The sequence below is a fragment of the Ipomoea triloba genome, chromosome 12, assembly GCF_003576645.1.
Source record: "Ipomoea triloba cultivar NCNSP0323 chromosome 12, ASM357664v1".
NCBI classification, from domain to species: domain Eukaryota; kingdom Viridiplantae; phylum Streptophyta; class Magnoliopsida; order Solanales; family Convolvulaceae; genus Ipomoea; species Ipomoea triloba.
Window position 1 is genome coordinate 836,798 of NC_044927.1, and position 15,939 is coordinate 852,736.

Genomic DNA, 15,939 nt, shown 5'->3' on the forward strand with positions numbered 1-15,939 from the left:
GCTATCATTCCCTATAACTACGGTTGAAATTTCTTCGACATTTACAGCTTCAGTAGTTGCAACATCTGCAACAAATAAATAAATAAATAAATAAATATATATATATATTATGAATACAACTACATATAAAGATGTCATTATTGTTCATTTTAAGAAAGTAAAATCCTTTACCAGCAATTAAATTGAATCGTTCTGCTTCAGGTTTGAAATCCCATAAGCCATCAAACTCTGTATAAAAAAAATGTGTTAATACATTAAATGTATAAGGGTATAAGTAATTACACGTTTTACCTTTACCAATCTCTGAGAATTGTTTTGCAAAGCCAATAGTTTTATTTGTAGGCATCAATGGAAGTGCCTCATACTGGTAATCCCAGATATAATGCTCTGAGTAATCACTACAAGGGCATTCAACCTGATTAGGAGAAGATGAAGAAAAGGCATAATGTGCCATTCTGCAGGTATATTACTTTAACAACGAAGAAGGAACATAGGATAATACAATCGATAGTTTAGAAAATGCAAGGTTGGAGGCAGTCATTTGCTTTATTTAATAAGGAAGGAATGGAGCATAACAACTGGCAATTTCAAATTATACGCGTATCCCGAGGATTCACATGCAACAACAAAAGTCAAAAGAACAGTTCACAAAACTTTTATAAATTTTTTTTGTTTTTCAGTTTTTTTTGTGGAATAAAACTATTATGAAAAATTTTGAGTTTGGCATAACTTTTTTTTAGATTAAGATTGACAAGAATTTATATGCATGTATAAGTCTTCATTTGAAATTGTTTATGTTTTAATGAATGCAACAATGTATTTTTTTTACATTATATTAGCTATTTGTCCATTTATTTGAATCTAAAATAGTAGTAGCAAATAGCAGAAGTTTACATTCATTGTTGTACTCATGTTTGAAATCACAGATTTATGATTCAATTATAACATCATTTAAAATATGAAATATTGCAATGAGTATTTTAGAAATTACAATTTCATACTTTACATGATAATTGTTATGTGATAATTATTTTTGTGTCACAGTTTGCTCTATAATTATGTGAATCATCGGTAAAGTATTTTTCAGATAATAAATATGTGCTATAGGTCCTAAATGTTAGATTTTCCCACTAAACTCATTTTCGATATGTTTATCAAAATTATGGGATAAATATATAATTATGTCCAATTTGCTAAATACTATGTGAAAGAAATAAAGTATAAGCCAAAATATATAAACTGATGCATAATTTTAAGGGTTATGTACTTGATAGAACCAAACGATAAAAGTATGGAGTATTGATTCAGAATATATTTTTATTCATCGTTATGCAAAAAATCAAGTACCTCATCTATTTGCTGAGGATTTAATTCTAGATTATCAAAAAATTGAGGAACATGTAATGAACTCTCAGGTTGGGTTACAGGAAGGTAATAAGAAGAAGAACGTTTACATTTATTGCATTTTTTCCTATACGAAATATTACTATTAATAGTAACTCTAAGTTTATTAGTTGCCTTATCCAATTTCATTGTTGGATTATCAAGCAACATTTTCTTCTTATTTTCCAAATCACTCTTTATCCTTTCAACCTCCGCTTCATCCTGAATATTCCCAAATTCCTACAAAAAGGAAATTGTTATCTCTCATTCAAAAATATCAATTACTAAGTTGATAAATAAACTGCAAATACCTGGATATTTTTTACCATCCTTTCCAAAGTCAAGAATTTCCGGTTAGGCCATTCGGAAATTCCTAATTTCCTACATACCCTCCTTAAAGTAGATGAGCTAATCAATAATTTCTTTGCAGCGTCAGCTTGTTGCAGATGTAAATACTGAAGCATCTCTTCTTTAGTTATTGTGTTGGGATTACGAAAGGAATTTTTAATCCTATTTTTCCCAAGTAAGACATCATTACTAATACTTCCTACAGCTATCCCAGAAGTGGCATTATTCTCCTCCATAAATGCAATATTATTCTGATTTTTAGCCACAACGTTCGTAGCTAGATCACCTTAATAAGAAGTTACCCATTAAAACAATATATATCACAAGAAGTAAAGTTTATGAAAAAGTGTAACACTTACCAACAACTTCGTTGAACTCTAATTGTAAATCCACTATATCTTGAACATAGGCTAAATCCATACTCGTTTGAGATACATTAGTCCTCAATGGTGATATTTGAAAATCATTCCAAAATGAATGATCATCGGTTGAGTCATTTTTGTGAGGAAGAGAGGAAGTAGAATGACTTGCCATTATGAAAAATCATAAACAAAAAGATAAAACTAAGAAGAGAACTTATAATAAAAATGTTGAAAATATAAAAAAGATGTGAACAACAATTTAATAAACTGAAGAAAATATACCCCAAATGGAGCATCCTCATCAACCGACGGCTACTGTATATGGTAAAATGACATCTATTGTTCGAAAGGACAGCTACGTTGACAATTTGCACCACTGTTTCCAAAAAAAATCTACTGTTTTATACAACTTCTGCACATTAAATTTTCTTGATTGGCACACCAATTTCCCTCGAAATAATCAAAAGTCTTCAATAGTCTCACATGATGTTTAATTAAACTGTTAAACTTTTATATAAATTAATGATTTGATTGGCATTAAAATCTTCTTAAGTGTAACTCACATTGTTTGTTGTTTTGTCTTTGTTCTTAGATTTATCACTTTATTAAACTTGTAACACTTTTTAGATATGGCAAATATTTAACTTTGTAATACACGGAATATAATATACCATAATGCTAAATAATCATTTACTCCATATGTTTATCTTGACAAAGACATATAAATTAAAGTTTAGACACATAAATGATTTATTACCATAAGATACCCACTCAAGGTAATAGCTAAAAATTGTTTATGTTTATAAATGTCTATTGTACTCATATATTTGCATCATTGAATGACAATAAATGATTGATAAATATTTGTCATCGTTATCACTTAAAATTATTACTTCCACTAACTCTATTATCACTTAAATTAGGGATCCAATTACCACATTACCTATCATTAGTAATTATTGAAAATATGAAAAAAAAAATAGTTAAAATCCACTAACTCCATTATCACCTTAAACAAGAGTGGTTGAGTGTCTTTTTGTGACTGCTGAATAAAAAAAACATGAGTGGCTGAGTATATTTTTTTTGTAGTTCTTAAGACAAAAAAAAATAAGATTGGCTGCTTTCCTGTTTCGTGATTGATGCTCAACCTTGTCCTTTGCTGAAAAAAAAATAAAAGTTTATTGCTTTTTTGTGGAAAGGCGTCCAACCCTGTTACCTGGTTAAGGAAACAAAATGGACTACGATACTTGATTTTCTCTTATCTCTGCACCATCTGGTTTTGCTGATGTTTTCATGCTTTATAATGTAAGTTGTTTTACAATTAAATGTTATGAGTTGATTATAAAGCAAAATCTCATAACTCTCCATTTTCTTTGGTTTTTTCAGCTGGCCTTGTCCACCTCCACCAAAACTGTAAGCAACACCAGTTGAGCATTACTACCAATTCAACCAATTCTGATACTTGTTAACTCTAACGACTTCCTAAACTGTAAGTATAAAATACATCATTATATTACTTTTTATTCTTTTATTCTTACTAATCATTAATTATAACTGGCAAATTTACAAACTTTCAAACTGTATATATAGACTTCATTATAGTTACTATAACTTCTGCGTTCTAAATTTTTAGGGTAAAAGTATTCACATAGTATCGTATACTTGTAATTGTTTCTAGCACTCATGGCTTCTATGAACATTCTCTTACGTTATATTTCTCCAACGAACACAACGGAATCGATACACGTCAAGTTCATACAAATGTTGTACCTCGTCGACACAAATTACTCTGAACCTGATTCTTTACAATACATCTTCCACGATGAAGAGGTAATTCACTTGTAACATTGTGTTTTATTAAACTCTTTCTTATTGCATATAGATTCTGTTAAAGGTGTTAACTGCATTTACACAACAGGGCACCTTTATTAACATCCATATTCCGAATGAATGTGTTCGAAAGTATGCGAAGAAATTTAAAGAGGGCCGAGTTTATCGCATAAAAAAATTTGTGGTGACGACTAATGTGCACAAACACAAGACAACCAATCACAAGTACATGTTAAACTTGTCTTTGAGAACACTTGTCAGAGAATTAGATGCTGCGAATTTCCCCACTTTTACGTATCCATTAAGCGGTGAGCTATCTTTAACATAAAATTTCATTCTTATAACCTGACAATCCTAAGTGAGTTACTTCTTCTTATTTAAATATCTTTTAGTAACACAAACTCGACCATTATTATGTAGTATCAACACAATTGAGCAAATGATTATGTTACTACATATTTTATTGTCAAACAAATAGAATTTATTTATAATTAAATGCCTTAAACAATTTTGTTTCTATTTTCCCTGCTTACAGAGCCTCAAAGCACAAGTATGACTTCAACTAATGAAAAGACACTACAGGACTTAAGCAATGCTCTCATGCATATTGTCTCAATTAAAGATATCTACGAAAAAGGAAAAGTAAGTTGCATTGGGTTGAAAAATAGGACCACTTTATCATAATCTCGTGATATTTACATTCAAATAGCGCACTCTAGAACATATTTTTTAATGTGTTAGCATGAATATAAATTTAATAAAACTTTGTTTATAATTGTAAGGCTGGTGAATTTTGGATTGGTGGAAAAATTGTTGCAGTAGAGAACTCTTACAACTGGTTTGCTGTGTGCTGCCAAGCAAACGATTGTAATAGTCGACTCATTCCCCTTCCTTCTGGTGAATATGAGTGCAAAAAATGTTTGACAAATTGGACAAAGGGCATCGACAAGTACAATTTAAAGCTTCAAGTAGAAGATGCCAATGGAAATGCAAAATTGAAATTGGTGGACAAAGACTGCATCCAACTGATAGGCAGAACAGCATCAGACCTCCGAGCAAAGCATAAGCGCATAACCCCTCAACTGCCAAAAGAAATACAATCATTGGTTGGACTTGGCATGTTATTTATGGTTGAGGTGAAAAGGGAACAATTGGAAAACAGATACGCTCCCTTCTTCGTAACAAAGATAATAAATAATCAAACATTAGTCAGCCTTTACTGTCCTGAGGTTATAAAAAAAAAAACAAAACAATTGGTATCTTGAGCCAGAAGGAGACATTAACTTGTTAGACGAGGTAGACTATTAGCACTACTTCTGTTTAATTTGTTTAATATGCAAATTTGTTTACAAGCAAAAACTCAAACTATGTTAAATGCTTTTTCACGTGATTTAGGAATTTATCGAAGCTGAATGAAACGAATCATTTGGAGATCATTTTGTACATGTTCGATTCGTACTTTTATATTTTTTATTATACATTGATGCAATTTGACACAACTTTTTTTTTTATTGAGATGGACAAGAATTTAAATGCATGTATAAGTCTTCATTTCAAATTGTTTATGTTTTCTTTCGTGCAACACAACTAACTTTATTTAAAGAAATAAAAGCATTACATGTTAGTACATTTATTTGAATATGAGATATGAACAACCAAAAACACAAGTTTCTATGTTTGTTTTAGAAACTGTACGAAAAAAAACCCAAAGTAAGACACTAACAATGATGTAGGAGAATGAACTACAATTTTAATAAACTTGTATATATAAATGCTACAACTCTATTTATTATCAATAAACTTGTATGTATGAATCTCCGTTTGACAAAAATAAACTAGCTCTTTATATTTATATCGTACATAACTATTGAAATAACACTCTTGACCTCTTAATTAAATTCAAATTTAAACAAAAAAAATTACAAAATAAATACCAAAGAATTTAAATTTTAACATATTTTTTAATATCATTGTATTTATTTGATCTTTATTGGGCATTATACTACGCGCATCGCGCGTGCCACCGCTAGTATATAATAAAAGTGCTTGTTGAAACGGGTTGAAGATTTGGCATCCAGGCCGGGTCGGGAAATGTAACATATATGGGCCAGGGAATTTGGGCTGCATATAATTGGGCTTGCCAAACTTGCTTTTAAGAAAGAAGAAGAGCATATACGTACACTTTTTTATTTAAGGAAAATCGGTAATTGCTATCTGAATGTGCGTTTTGAATAAAACTCGTTTTAATATTATGTATAAATATTTTTTTTAATACTATTGACTCTGTAACAATGTAATATCCGTTCATAACTACTTTCTCAATCTACTGAAACACAAAGAATTAATACCCCACAGACTCGAACCCATAAATTGTTTGCATTAATACTAAATTAAATACTACAAACAATTAAATTGTAAATAAGTTACGTAGCCAAATTTCGTTTAATTAAATTAAATACATAAAATGAAACGGACAAATACTTCCCAACAGGCAAAGCAACAAAGTTGTACTGGAACGACACAACACGAAAGCAGCATGTAAAACAAACTAGTATGTACCAATGACCGCTCATATAGTCATATTATATGTTCAGCAATCAGCATTTTATGTGTGCGTACTTCTAATATTCCTTTTTCTGAAATATTTTTTTAATGTCCAAGAGAGTGTATCGCGAATAATTAAATTTGTAACATTTTAAGATGAAAATTATATTGTCAATGACCATGTGGTTAATGGCATGAAGTGATTCTTTCAAATTGGAGGTCATAGTCCAAATTGACGTATGCATCAACATGTTCTTCACATCTCCCCTAATGATGAATCCAAAGTATTAAGTTTATGAACTCAATCTGTCCATTTCAACAAGTCAATATTTACTTTCTTACCCTCTGATAGAGAATATCCCCTGATTATACATGTCTATATGTACCGCACATATGCTCGGTATCCAGTCAAGTCACCATGAGGAACTGACCTCAAATTGACCGACCTGGGCTTAACGTGAAGATCGAGCAAAAGCTTAGCTGGCGTAGTTTTCACCCTGCCTTAGGACTCGCCCCAACCTTCTTAGGTTGGGACGGCCTATCCGACTAAATTCACTTTTAGAGAGTTGAGCCTTACTTCTTTATTTCAACCCGATCGCGGCATAAACGTGGACGTCAGGAACCTTAGCGCACGTGGAGAAATTAACAGCGCCTTCGACATTCTCTATGTGCATGGATCACACGTGTTGCACATGCTGGTCCCAACATGTGCTCTCTTCATCCCCTATAAATATCACATCAAATGCTAGGATGGAGGACTTTTGACATCTCAGGACTCTCTGACCTCATGTTAGCCTAACCCGAGCTTAAAACTAAACCAAAAAAAAAAAACTAATCTGGAATATCATACGACATGACCTAAATTTAAGGATAGAGCAATAGATGCATTCGTATTTTCCATATCATCATTAAATTTAACGCTTACTGAACGAATATTTAATCGAACGAACGGCCAAATCTAAAACAAGAAGTTAATTTTTACATATTAGTTAACCAGTATGTTACTATGTCAAGTTCGAAGTGGTTCATTCACGCTCCTACTATCATTTGTAAATTGTAATATTATGGTATGGATGTGAATTAAAATTCTTGCTTGTTTGTCAAAAAAGAAGAAGTTTAATTCGAGTACAAGCAATAATTTACATTAAATTGTGTTTCAGGAAAATGGTCTTCTGTGTGTCTGTCTCTCTCCAACGTCGACTTTTATCCAACAGATAATTTGTTTTCCCGAAATACTAAACTACTAAACCCACCAAGCTGACAAAACAAGGCAAAGAATTTTACTGTTCAACCAATCCATACTTCTTTCTCTGCTCTGTCGCTATCACACATTACCCACTCCCTGGCTTTGAGTGTTTCTTTATCACAAAAACAGTCTCTCTCTCTCTCTCTCTCTTCCCTTAGACCTTTCTCTCTCAAATGCTTAAATCGGAAAGCTCGAGAGAAATCTATGGCCATTTAAAGGGGTGTAATAGATGTAGGGTTTCATATGTTCTTGTCATTTTAGTATTTTCCTCTTCTAATTTTGGCAAAATGCAGACATCTTCGTCTCCCTAAGTTTCTCCATTTTTAGAAATATTAGCCTGCCTTGCACTCTATATATAGCCCTTGTAGTTCTGGATTGTGGATTCATCCATTTGTATCCCGGTTTATTCTCTGTGCTCCCTTTGAATTTCTCCAAGATTTTTGTTTGGGTTTTCTTTATTCTGCTGGATTAGTGGCAGTGATATTTTTTTTTTCCGGGATGGTTCGGGAGAAGATTCAGATCAAGAAAATCGACAACGCCACGGCGAGGCAGGTGACATTCTCCAAGAGGAGAAAAGGGCTTTTTAAGAAAGCTGAGGAGCTATCTGTGCTGTGTGATGCTGATGTTGCCCTCATCATTTTCTCTTCCACTGGGAAGCTCTTTGACTATGCTAGCTCCAGGTACTGGATGCTTTATTGTCTCTGTGCTTAGAACTAACATGAATGCAAGTGGGAATTGTGTTATTTGGTGTCTTTGCATCTTAATTTCACTTGGGTTTTCTGAAAGTTTGAAGCTTTATGATGGGTGCCATTCTTTTGAGTCATAGTGAGCTTCTTCCTGGCTAGCAAGCAGCTTGGTTGTGTGTAAAGACACAATATTAAGTCCGGGTAGTCGCAATGTGAGAGTTATGGTTGATTTTTATGCCCATTCCACCTGATGGGCCGTTATGTTACTGTGATTTACCCTTCTTTTTAGGCCGGGTATGGGAGCTTGGGGCAAGGGAGTTCCGCTCTATTGTGTTGCTGAGTTACCGTGATTTGACCTTCTGCCATATTGTTGGCTGGGATGTGAGGGCCTCCTAATTAATGTGTGGCTTACTCCGCATGATTTATCCTCCACTATCCTGTCCTGCTGGAGGTGGGTTGCTTTTATGGGCAAGAAAACTACTAACTATAGTTTTCAAAGATGGAATGTTTTTTTTTCTTTATTTTGGTGGTTTTCTTAAATGCTTCCTTTCTTTAATTGTACTTTGCTTTCTGTTCTAGTTGGAGGTATAAGCACATATGCTAAGCTTATCTTCCATGTGGTCCTGGGAAAAGCAATACTTTGACTGTACAGATTGTCAGGAAGATAAAGAATGGAGTATAGGAAAAAGCCTACAAAGTTAAGCTAAAGATGGGGTTTTCAAGATCTCATTTCCCTCAAAAGTAAACATGATTGATCATTTTAGGGTTACCATGAGTAGATTAAGCTATGAGATCTGTAATGGATAATAATGAAGGAATAGTTGTGATGTCTTACCATAGATACATATTAGACAGTTGTCTTGATAATCACAGTTTCAAGTTCGACTCTTATGAGAGCTATCTATTGGCCATCTTAGTTTGAGTTGTTAGCTATAGATGATCTAGGCTGGTTTACTTGTGGTTTTAAGTACTACAAGGCAGACTTCACCTAAAGCGCACTTATTGGATAGTGGTTGCAAGCTTTCCCACATTGTCTAAAGTCTAAACTAGAAAGAGAAAAGACTCATAATGAGTTGCTAAATTCTAAAACAAGGTTAAAAGTATGGCACTACTTCGCCATTAGGTTCCACTAGATCATAACATATGGCACTTCTTTGCTGTTGGGTTCTACTAAATCATATCATACAAGATACGTCCAGAAACCTGCTAAGTAAAATATATCTCATCGAACTTCTAATTTCAATCTAGTGGTGATTGGTTATGTGGAAGGAAATTAAAGTGATGCTCGGCTTGAGAAAGTTGTTCAAGTTTACGTTTTCAAAGTTCTCATTCTTTTGTGCAGCATGAAGGGAATACTTGAAAGACGGAATCTGCACTCGAAGAACCTGGAAAAAATGGACCAACCATCTCTTGAATTGCAGGTATTTTCAACATTAGTTTACCATTTGCCTTTAAGTTACATTGAGATTCCTTAATGATGGAAATTTATGCGCTGCAGCTAGTGGAGAACGCCAACCATTCCAGATTAAGCAAGGAAATTGCAGATATGACCCATCGTCTTAGGTACATATATATATATATATATATATATATATATATATACATATTCAGTGTGATTTTCTTCAAAAGTCGTTGATTCATGCTGAGATGTGCTGCATCTTTAGGCAGATGCGGGGAGAGGATCTTCAAGGAATGAGCATTGAGGAGTTGCAGCAACTGGAGAGATCCCTCGAAACAGGACTGAGCCGTGTTATAGAGAAAAAGGTGCAAATTTTAGTTCTGGGGTGGTCGTTGCCTCGTTGGCATATGTTCTTAGTGTAGATTTTATGTGTGATTGCATGACACTTTCCCGGTTTCCCCTATCATGACAGGGCGAGAAGATTATGAAGGAGATCAATGAACTTCAACAAAAGGTGTGGAACCTAACTAAGAATCTATGGTCTATTTTCATTAACTAATTATGATGCAAATCATATGTGTGGTTTAAGGTTTCTTAATGCCAATCAATTTGTAAAAAACTTCAGGGAATGAATCTAATGGAAGAGAACGAGCGATTAACACAGCAGGTATGTCTGCGTTTCATGAAAGATATCATTGAACTTTAATCTTTACCAAACGTCACGAGCTAAATAGGGAAACTCGAAATTCGGTTATGTGAAGGTGATGGCAATATCAAATGGTCAGAGAGTCACACCAGTCATTAATTCAGACAATATGTTGAACGAAGAAGGCCTGTCCTCCGAGTCTATTACTAATGTCTGCAACTCGACCAGTCCTCCACAAGACTACGATGACAGCTCCGACACCTCCCTCAAGTTGGGGTTAGTGTTACGTTAAATATATTTTTACGTTACATTGCTAAAAACCTTTGTTTTTTGGGTGACGAGGGAAACCCGCAACTATTACTTGAGGGTGTGTACTGAGTAAACCCCGCCTTGCAGGTTGCCCTACTGAGGCTGAGAACCAAGAAGAGAAGCCATGGGAGCCTCTCTACCATATGTAAGCTAGATAAATATAACTGTAATTAACTACTAATATATGTGGGACTGTTAAATTGCAATGGACAGCTTCAATGTTTTCCCCCTCTAGTAGGTCTGTGTTATCATCTTCCATACATGACATTTGCTGATTATCAGTAGTGACAATTTGAATGGTTTACATTTCAATGGCTTATGTTGAATTTTAACTCGCTTTTAGAGCACATCAAATACAAGTCAAGAGTTGATCAAGAACAAGTTATATTATATATATTGGAAAATTATAAGGGTGCTTGCTTATATATGATATAAAAAATGTATGTTTTTGGAATTGTATCGGGTATTGTGGGGCAGGAGTTGACCCAAAAGCGATTGTACCTGGTGTAAAAGACAACAAAGTTGATAAAAAACTTTTCTTACATACAACATTCTCTAATCCTAGCCTCCCGGGTACTTTTGAATATCAGTTTATGATGTTTGAATGTTAGTTGTTATAAACTTATAAACACTGTAGAACAACATCTTTTGCATCGGATATAAACTATGTATGTTTTTGGAATGTACCAAATATTATGGGGAAAGACTTAACCCAAAAGCGATTGTACTTGGTGTAAAAGACAAGACACTAATGCTGATCGATACTATAAACTTTTCCTACATACAACATTTCCTACCATCTCAGATGCTTTTGAATATCAATTTATGATGTTTGAATCATTTTTTTGGTATGCTATGATGTTTGGATCTTAATCGTTATAAAAACTAATTGTTAAGGGTGCTGATCGAGAACAACCCTTTTGCATCGGAAATAAACATACATACGGAGTAGTTTTTAAAATTGTACCGGGTATTGTGGGGCAAGAGTTTACCCAAAAGTAGTTGTATTTGGTGTAAAAGACACCAGCAGTGCTGATCGACACTGTAAACTTTTCCTACCTACAACATTTTCAACCTTTCGAGTGCCTTTGAATTGAATATCAATTTATGATAGTTTGAATCTTGTTATAAACACTATACTAAACTTTGAATTGAATATCAATTTATGATAGTTTGAATCTTGTTATAAACACTATACTAAAGACACGACTAAAAGGATTATTTTGGCATCAATAAGCAATTAACCATAACATAATTGTAAGGACGACTAGGGAAGAATATCAAACACAAAGAATCAAAATGGTTAAAATCTATATAATTAACTGTTCAAGATAAATGAGAAGAAGCTAAATGAAAATAGCTTCAAGGTTTAGTTGGATAATGATAAAACTTTTTGTATGATTTAGGAGTAATCACTAATCAATCATTCAATCTACCTCAAATGATGTAAGAATTGATGCAAGTAGCATTTTCGAACCCAGTAGTTAGTTGTTGAGAGCTCTCAAGGGTGATCTCTCTCCAGCCATGGCAGCTTCAACAGTCTTAGTTGGAGAGGGGCATCTGTTCAGATTCTCTTTTGCAGGATCAAAGAATTCATTCACTCTTAATCCTCCATTGCTGTTAAAACTCTGCATAATTCTTCCCAGTTCTTTAGTTAGCTGTTTGTCTTCCATGGATAATTGGCTCATCCTATCTGACAGTCCTGTTAACATATCCAGCAGCATTTCCCTATCTGAATTGCTTGTCTGGTTACCGAGATTAGATGACAAAGTGCTTAGACGTCTGTTCTGCTGCTCGACTTTCTGTTTGAGAGTAGTGAAATCGTTTTCCAGCTCTGAGTTAATCATGTTTGTCTCTTGAATTTCGATCTCTTTCAGAACCACGGCCTCTCTGACTGTTTCCCAGGTTTGGCGGAACTTAACAGTGTCTGCCTGCATCTGAACAAGTCTGGATGAGAACGAGGTGGTTGTGTTTTCGAATTCTTGTTCGAGTGACAAGACGAGTTTCTGGAGGTCCTCGATTCTGTGGTGAAAACTCGCCTTCTCTTTCTCGTGGATTCTCTCTGCTTCTTGTTGTGCTAAGATAGACCCTTCGAGTTCTTCCCTCAGCCACTCGAGTTCTTTCTGAAGATCCCTCTTCTCGAGTTCCTCGTTCAGTAAGGCAATTTTTTGTTTGAGGTCAGTTGTTTCTGTTTCTTTCTCGGCTAGATTTGCAATAAGGCTGTCTTTCTCCTGTCTGAGATCAATCTCGACGTGCATCTGTGCAAAGAGTGAATCTTCTACCTTTCTGCGCATTATCAGGTTTTCATCGAGGCTCGATTTCAACCTCTCTGCAATAGTCCTCCATATCTGCAACTCAAACACAGCTTCATTCCCCTCATACAAAACATCAGCCAGTTCTTCATTTGCTCGATCCAAGGCGTCTTGTGCTTCTGTTAAATCGCTTTCTGTTCTCATCACCTGCTCCTTCAAATGTTCTTGATAGGCCGAGGCCTCTTTGAGCATTTCCTTTAGTTTATCAACCTCTGTCTGCAATGGAACCTGTTCTTCGTCGATCAAATTCAATGACTCGATCCTTGCTGATAACGCTGCTACCTTGTGGCGCTCGTCTTCAAGATCCTTTTCTGCTATGACAAGAGTACTGTTTTTCTCGTCTAATTGTTGCATTAGAGTCGAAATGTGAAGCTCGTCTTCTTTGTTTTTAAAATCCACAGCAGCATAGGCGTTAGCGAGGCTCTGATACACCTCGGAGAGGTGTGATTTCAAGACGAGTAACATCACAGAAGTCTCCTCGTTCTGCAATGTTAACTCGAACATTAAGGAATGGCAAGACTGCAGCTCTTTCTGAAGCTCGGTGATCAAACCGTCTTTGTTCTTTAACTCGGACTTGCAGCAATCGAGATCCCCAGCTAAACCCTCCATTTCAGAAGCCCATTGAGCTTCTTTGGCCTTGAGCTTGTTTCTGAGTTTTGACAGTGAAGAATTTCCAGAGGCCTTGATTCCAGCTTCCTGGAATTCTTTCAGGGATGCCATTAACTCCTGTTTCTCTTGTTCTAGTTTTCGAAACCTGTATTCTGTTTCCTTGTAGATTGCTTCCCTCGAGCCCATGGCGTCTCTTAGATTCGCGATTTCTTTATCCCTTTGAGCACACAAACCGTCGATTCTTGACTTGGCTTCCTCATATTCTGCAGAAACACTGTCAATGCAGGATTTGGATTCTGAGAGTTGAGCTTCCATGAATTTTCTCCTGGTTTCTTCATGGGCTAGGGCTTGATTACACATTTGCAATCGGGTTCGAAGATCTTCTGAAATTCTTGTTTGGGAATCTAAGGTGGACTGCAATGTGGAGATATGATCAAACAGTGTTTCTTTTTCCTCCTCCCATTCTTTCTCCCTTTCGCGAAATTTCTTCTGGAGATTCTCATGAGCCTCAACCAGATGACAGAACTGTTCTTTCTTCCATTTAAGCTCATCTTCAAGCTTAATCTTCTCCTCCTCTAACTTGAACAGAACTTCATCTCTCTGTCTCAATTCTCTGCAGGCCTTTGCTCTTTCCTCAGCTTCAGAACACATCTTCTGAGAAGCACTCACCATTTCCCTCAACCTTTCATTTTCATTTCTCAGAGATTGTATCTGCTGATTCTGATCCATTCTCACTGCATTCGCCTCGTCCAACGCCCTCACCATCTTCCTGTTCTCCTCCTCGAGTTTCTTCGCCTTCTCTGCAGAGTCTAAGCGAAGCCTATCGTTCGCAGAACTCAAATGCTTGATGGCAGATTCTTTTGCCTTCAGATTTGCATTCAGTTCTTCAAACTTCTGCTTTGCAGCAGACAGTTCATCCTCCTTCAAACTCAACTCCTGTGTGAGCTTTTCCACTTTAGAACTCCCATCCTCAGCCTTCATCACTTGCTCATCATAAGCTCTTCTCAAATTCTCCATGGATTCTGCTTTCATCTCATGCTCTTTCCTCAGCTTCTCATTCTCTGCCATGGCTTCCTCCAGCTTTTCATGTACTGTTCCCATTTCCTTCAATTTCACCACCTGTTCAAAATCCAAACACAATTCCCATCATAAAAGAGAAAATCCAGAACCTTGAAATTCAAGGATGTACTCCATCTCAATTAGGCATAGAGTAATTATAAGAACCATTAATTATAAGAATCATTACACAAAGTTAGGAAATAACACTAGACTAAGGTCAAGAATATTATATTATATTATTCTCTAATAACTAAAAGCTTAAATGATCGACAGATGTAATTGCTCATATTCTTGCTACTGTGGCCTTTTCTCAGGCTAGCTCTCTGTTCTGGGACGCTGACCCTCTTGACGCTATTTATGCTCTTTTACAGTAATCTACTTGGTTCCTTTGCTTTAAAAAAAAAAAAAGAAATTTAAGTGAGTTTTATCTTATCGACTCATGATCTCTTTACATGAAATTAGCTCTGTCACAAAATTAAAGAATACACCCTGTCTCAATTAAAAGCTTATATATGCTCAACACTTGATTTCTCCTCCTTATTCATTCACCATTCATCAATCTATGATCTACCATGAAATTTCCAGAAATAATGAAAAAAAAAGTTTTTTTATAAGCCCACACTTTATGCAGTCTCCATCTCCCCTCTATCAGAAGAACTGCATAGAATTATCAGAAATGGGCAAGAATTGAAGAAGCAGGACATATATATACACAATTCATCAACTTCATACAACAAAACCGGCATTTTCGTTTACCATTTTTTCTGCATTTCTCTAATTCTCTGCCATCAAACACGAAATGAAAGTATGGGTATTGAAGAATTCGTACCTGAATGTCAGAATTGGGCTCGCCGATGCAACAGAAACAAACGATTTGAATGATCCGTCTGGAATTCGAGAGATGAAAGAAGAAATTTGCAGAAAGAGAGGGTTTAGTGGTTTCAGAAATGGGAGAATAGGTAGCCGTTGTAACCCGGAAAGAGAGAAAAGATTTAAAAATTCCGACGTGGAAGAGTTACCGTTGGTCGTTTTAATGCCACATTAACCTCGGATAAATCGACATGGACCCTACCAAATATTTTCGACACTTCAGAGTTCAGATTATGCCCTATAACAAGTAATATTATATACTCCGTAATATAGACTAAGGATAACAATTATCTCAAAGAATATAAAGTAGAACTTGATTTCACACTTTGGTTGAGG

The 15,939-nt window shown here is 35.2% G+C and overlaps 2 protein-coding genes across 2 annotated transcripts; one reads left to right on the plus strand and one right to left on the minus strand.

The window, feature by feature from the left end:
* Positions 1-7,849: 7,849 nt before the first annotated feature.
* Positions 7,850-11,128, plus strand: LOC115998268 (MADS-box protein JOINTLESS-like). Its single transcript, XM_031237791.1, has 8 exons — positions 7,850-8,393; positions 9,742-9,820; positions 9,898-9,962; positions 10,064-10,163; positions 10,271-10,312; positions 10,424-10,465; positions 10,560-10,720; positions 10,841-11,128. Exons 1-8 carry the CDS (start codon positions 8,212-8,214, stop codon positions 10,851-10,853), a joined length of 684 nt encoding a protein of 227 aa, XP_031093651.1. The 5' UTR covers positions 7,850-8,211; the 3' UTR covers positions 10,854-11,128.
* A 925-nt stretch (positions 11,129-12,053) lies between these two features.
* LOC115998758 (uncharacterized protein At4g38062-like) lies at positions 12,054-15,664 on the minus strand. Its single transcript, XM_031238410.1, has 2 exons — positions 15,563-15,664; positions 12,054-14,793 (listed from the first exon to the last, which is right to left on the minus strand). The coding sequence occupies exon 2, from the start codon at positions 14,773-14,775 to the stop codon at positions 12,238-12,240; it is 2,538 nt and encodes an 845-aa protein (XP_031094270.1). The 5' UTR covers positions 14,776-14,793; positions 15,563-15,664; the 3' UTR covers positions 12,054-12,237.
* Between the last annotated feature and the right edge of the window lie 275 nt (positions 15,665-15,939).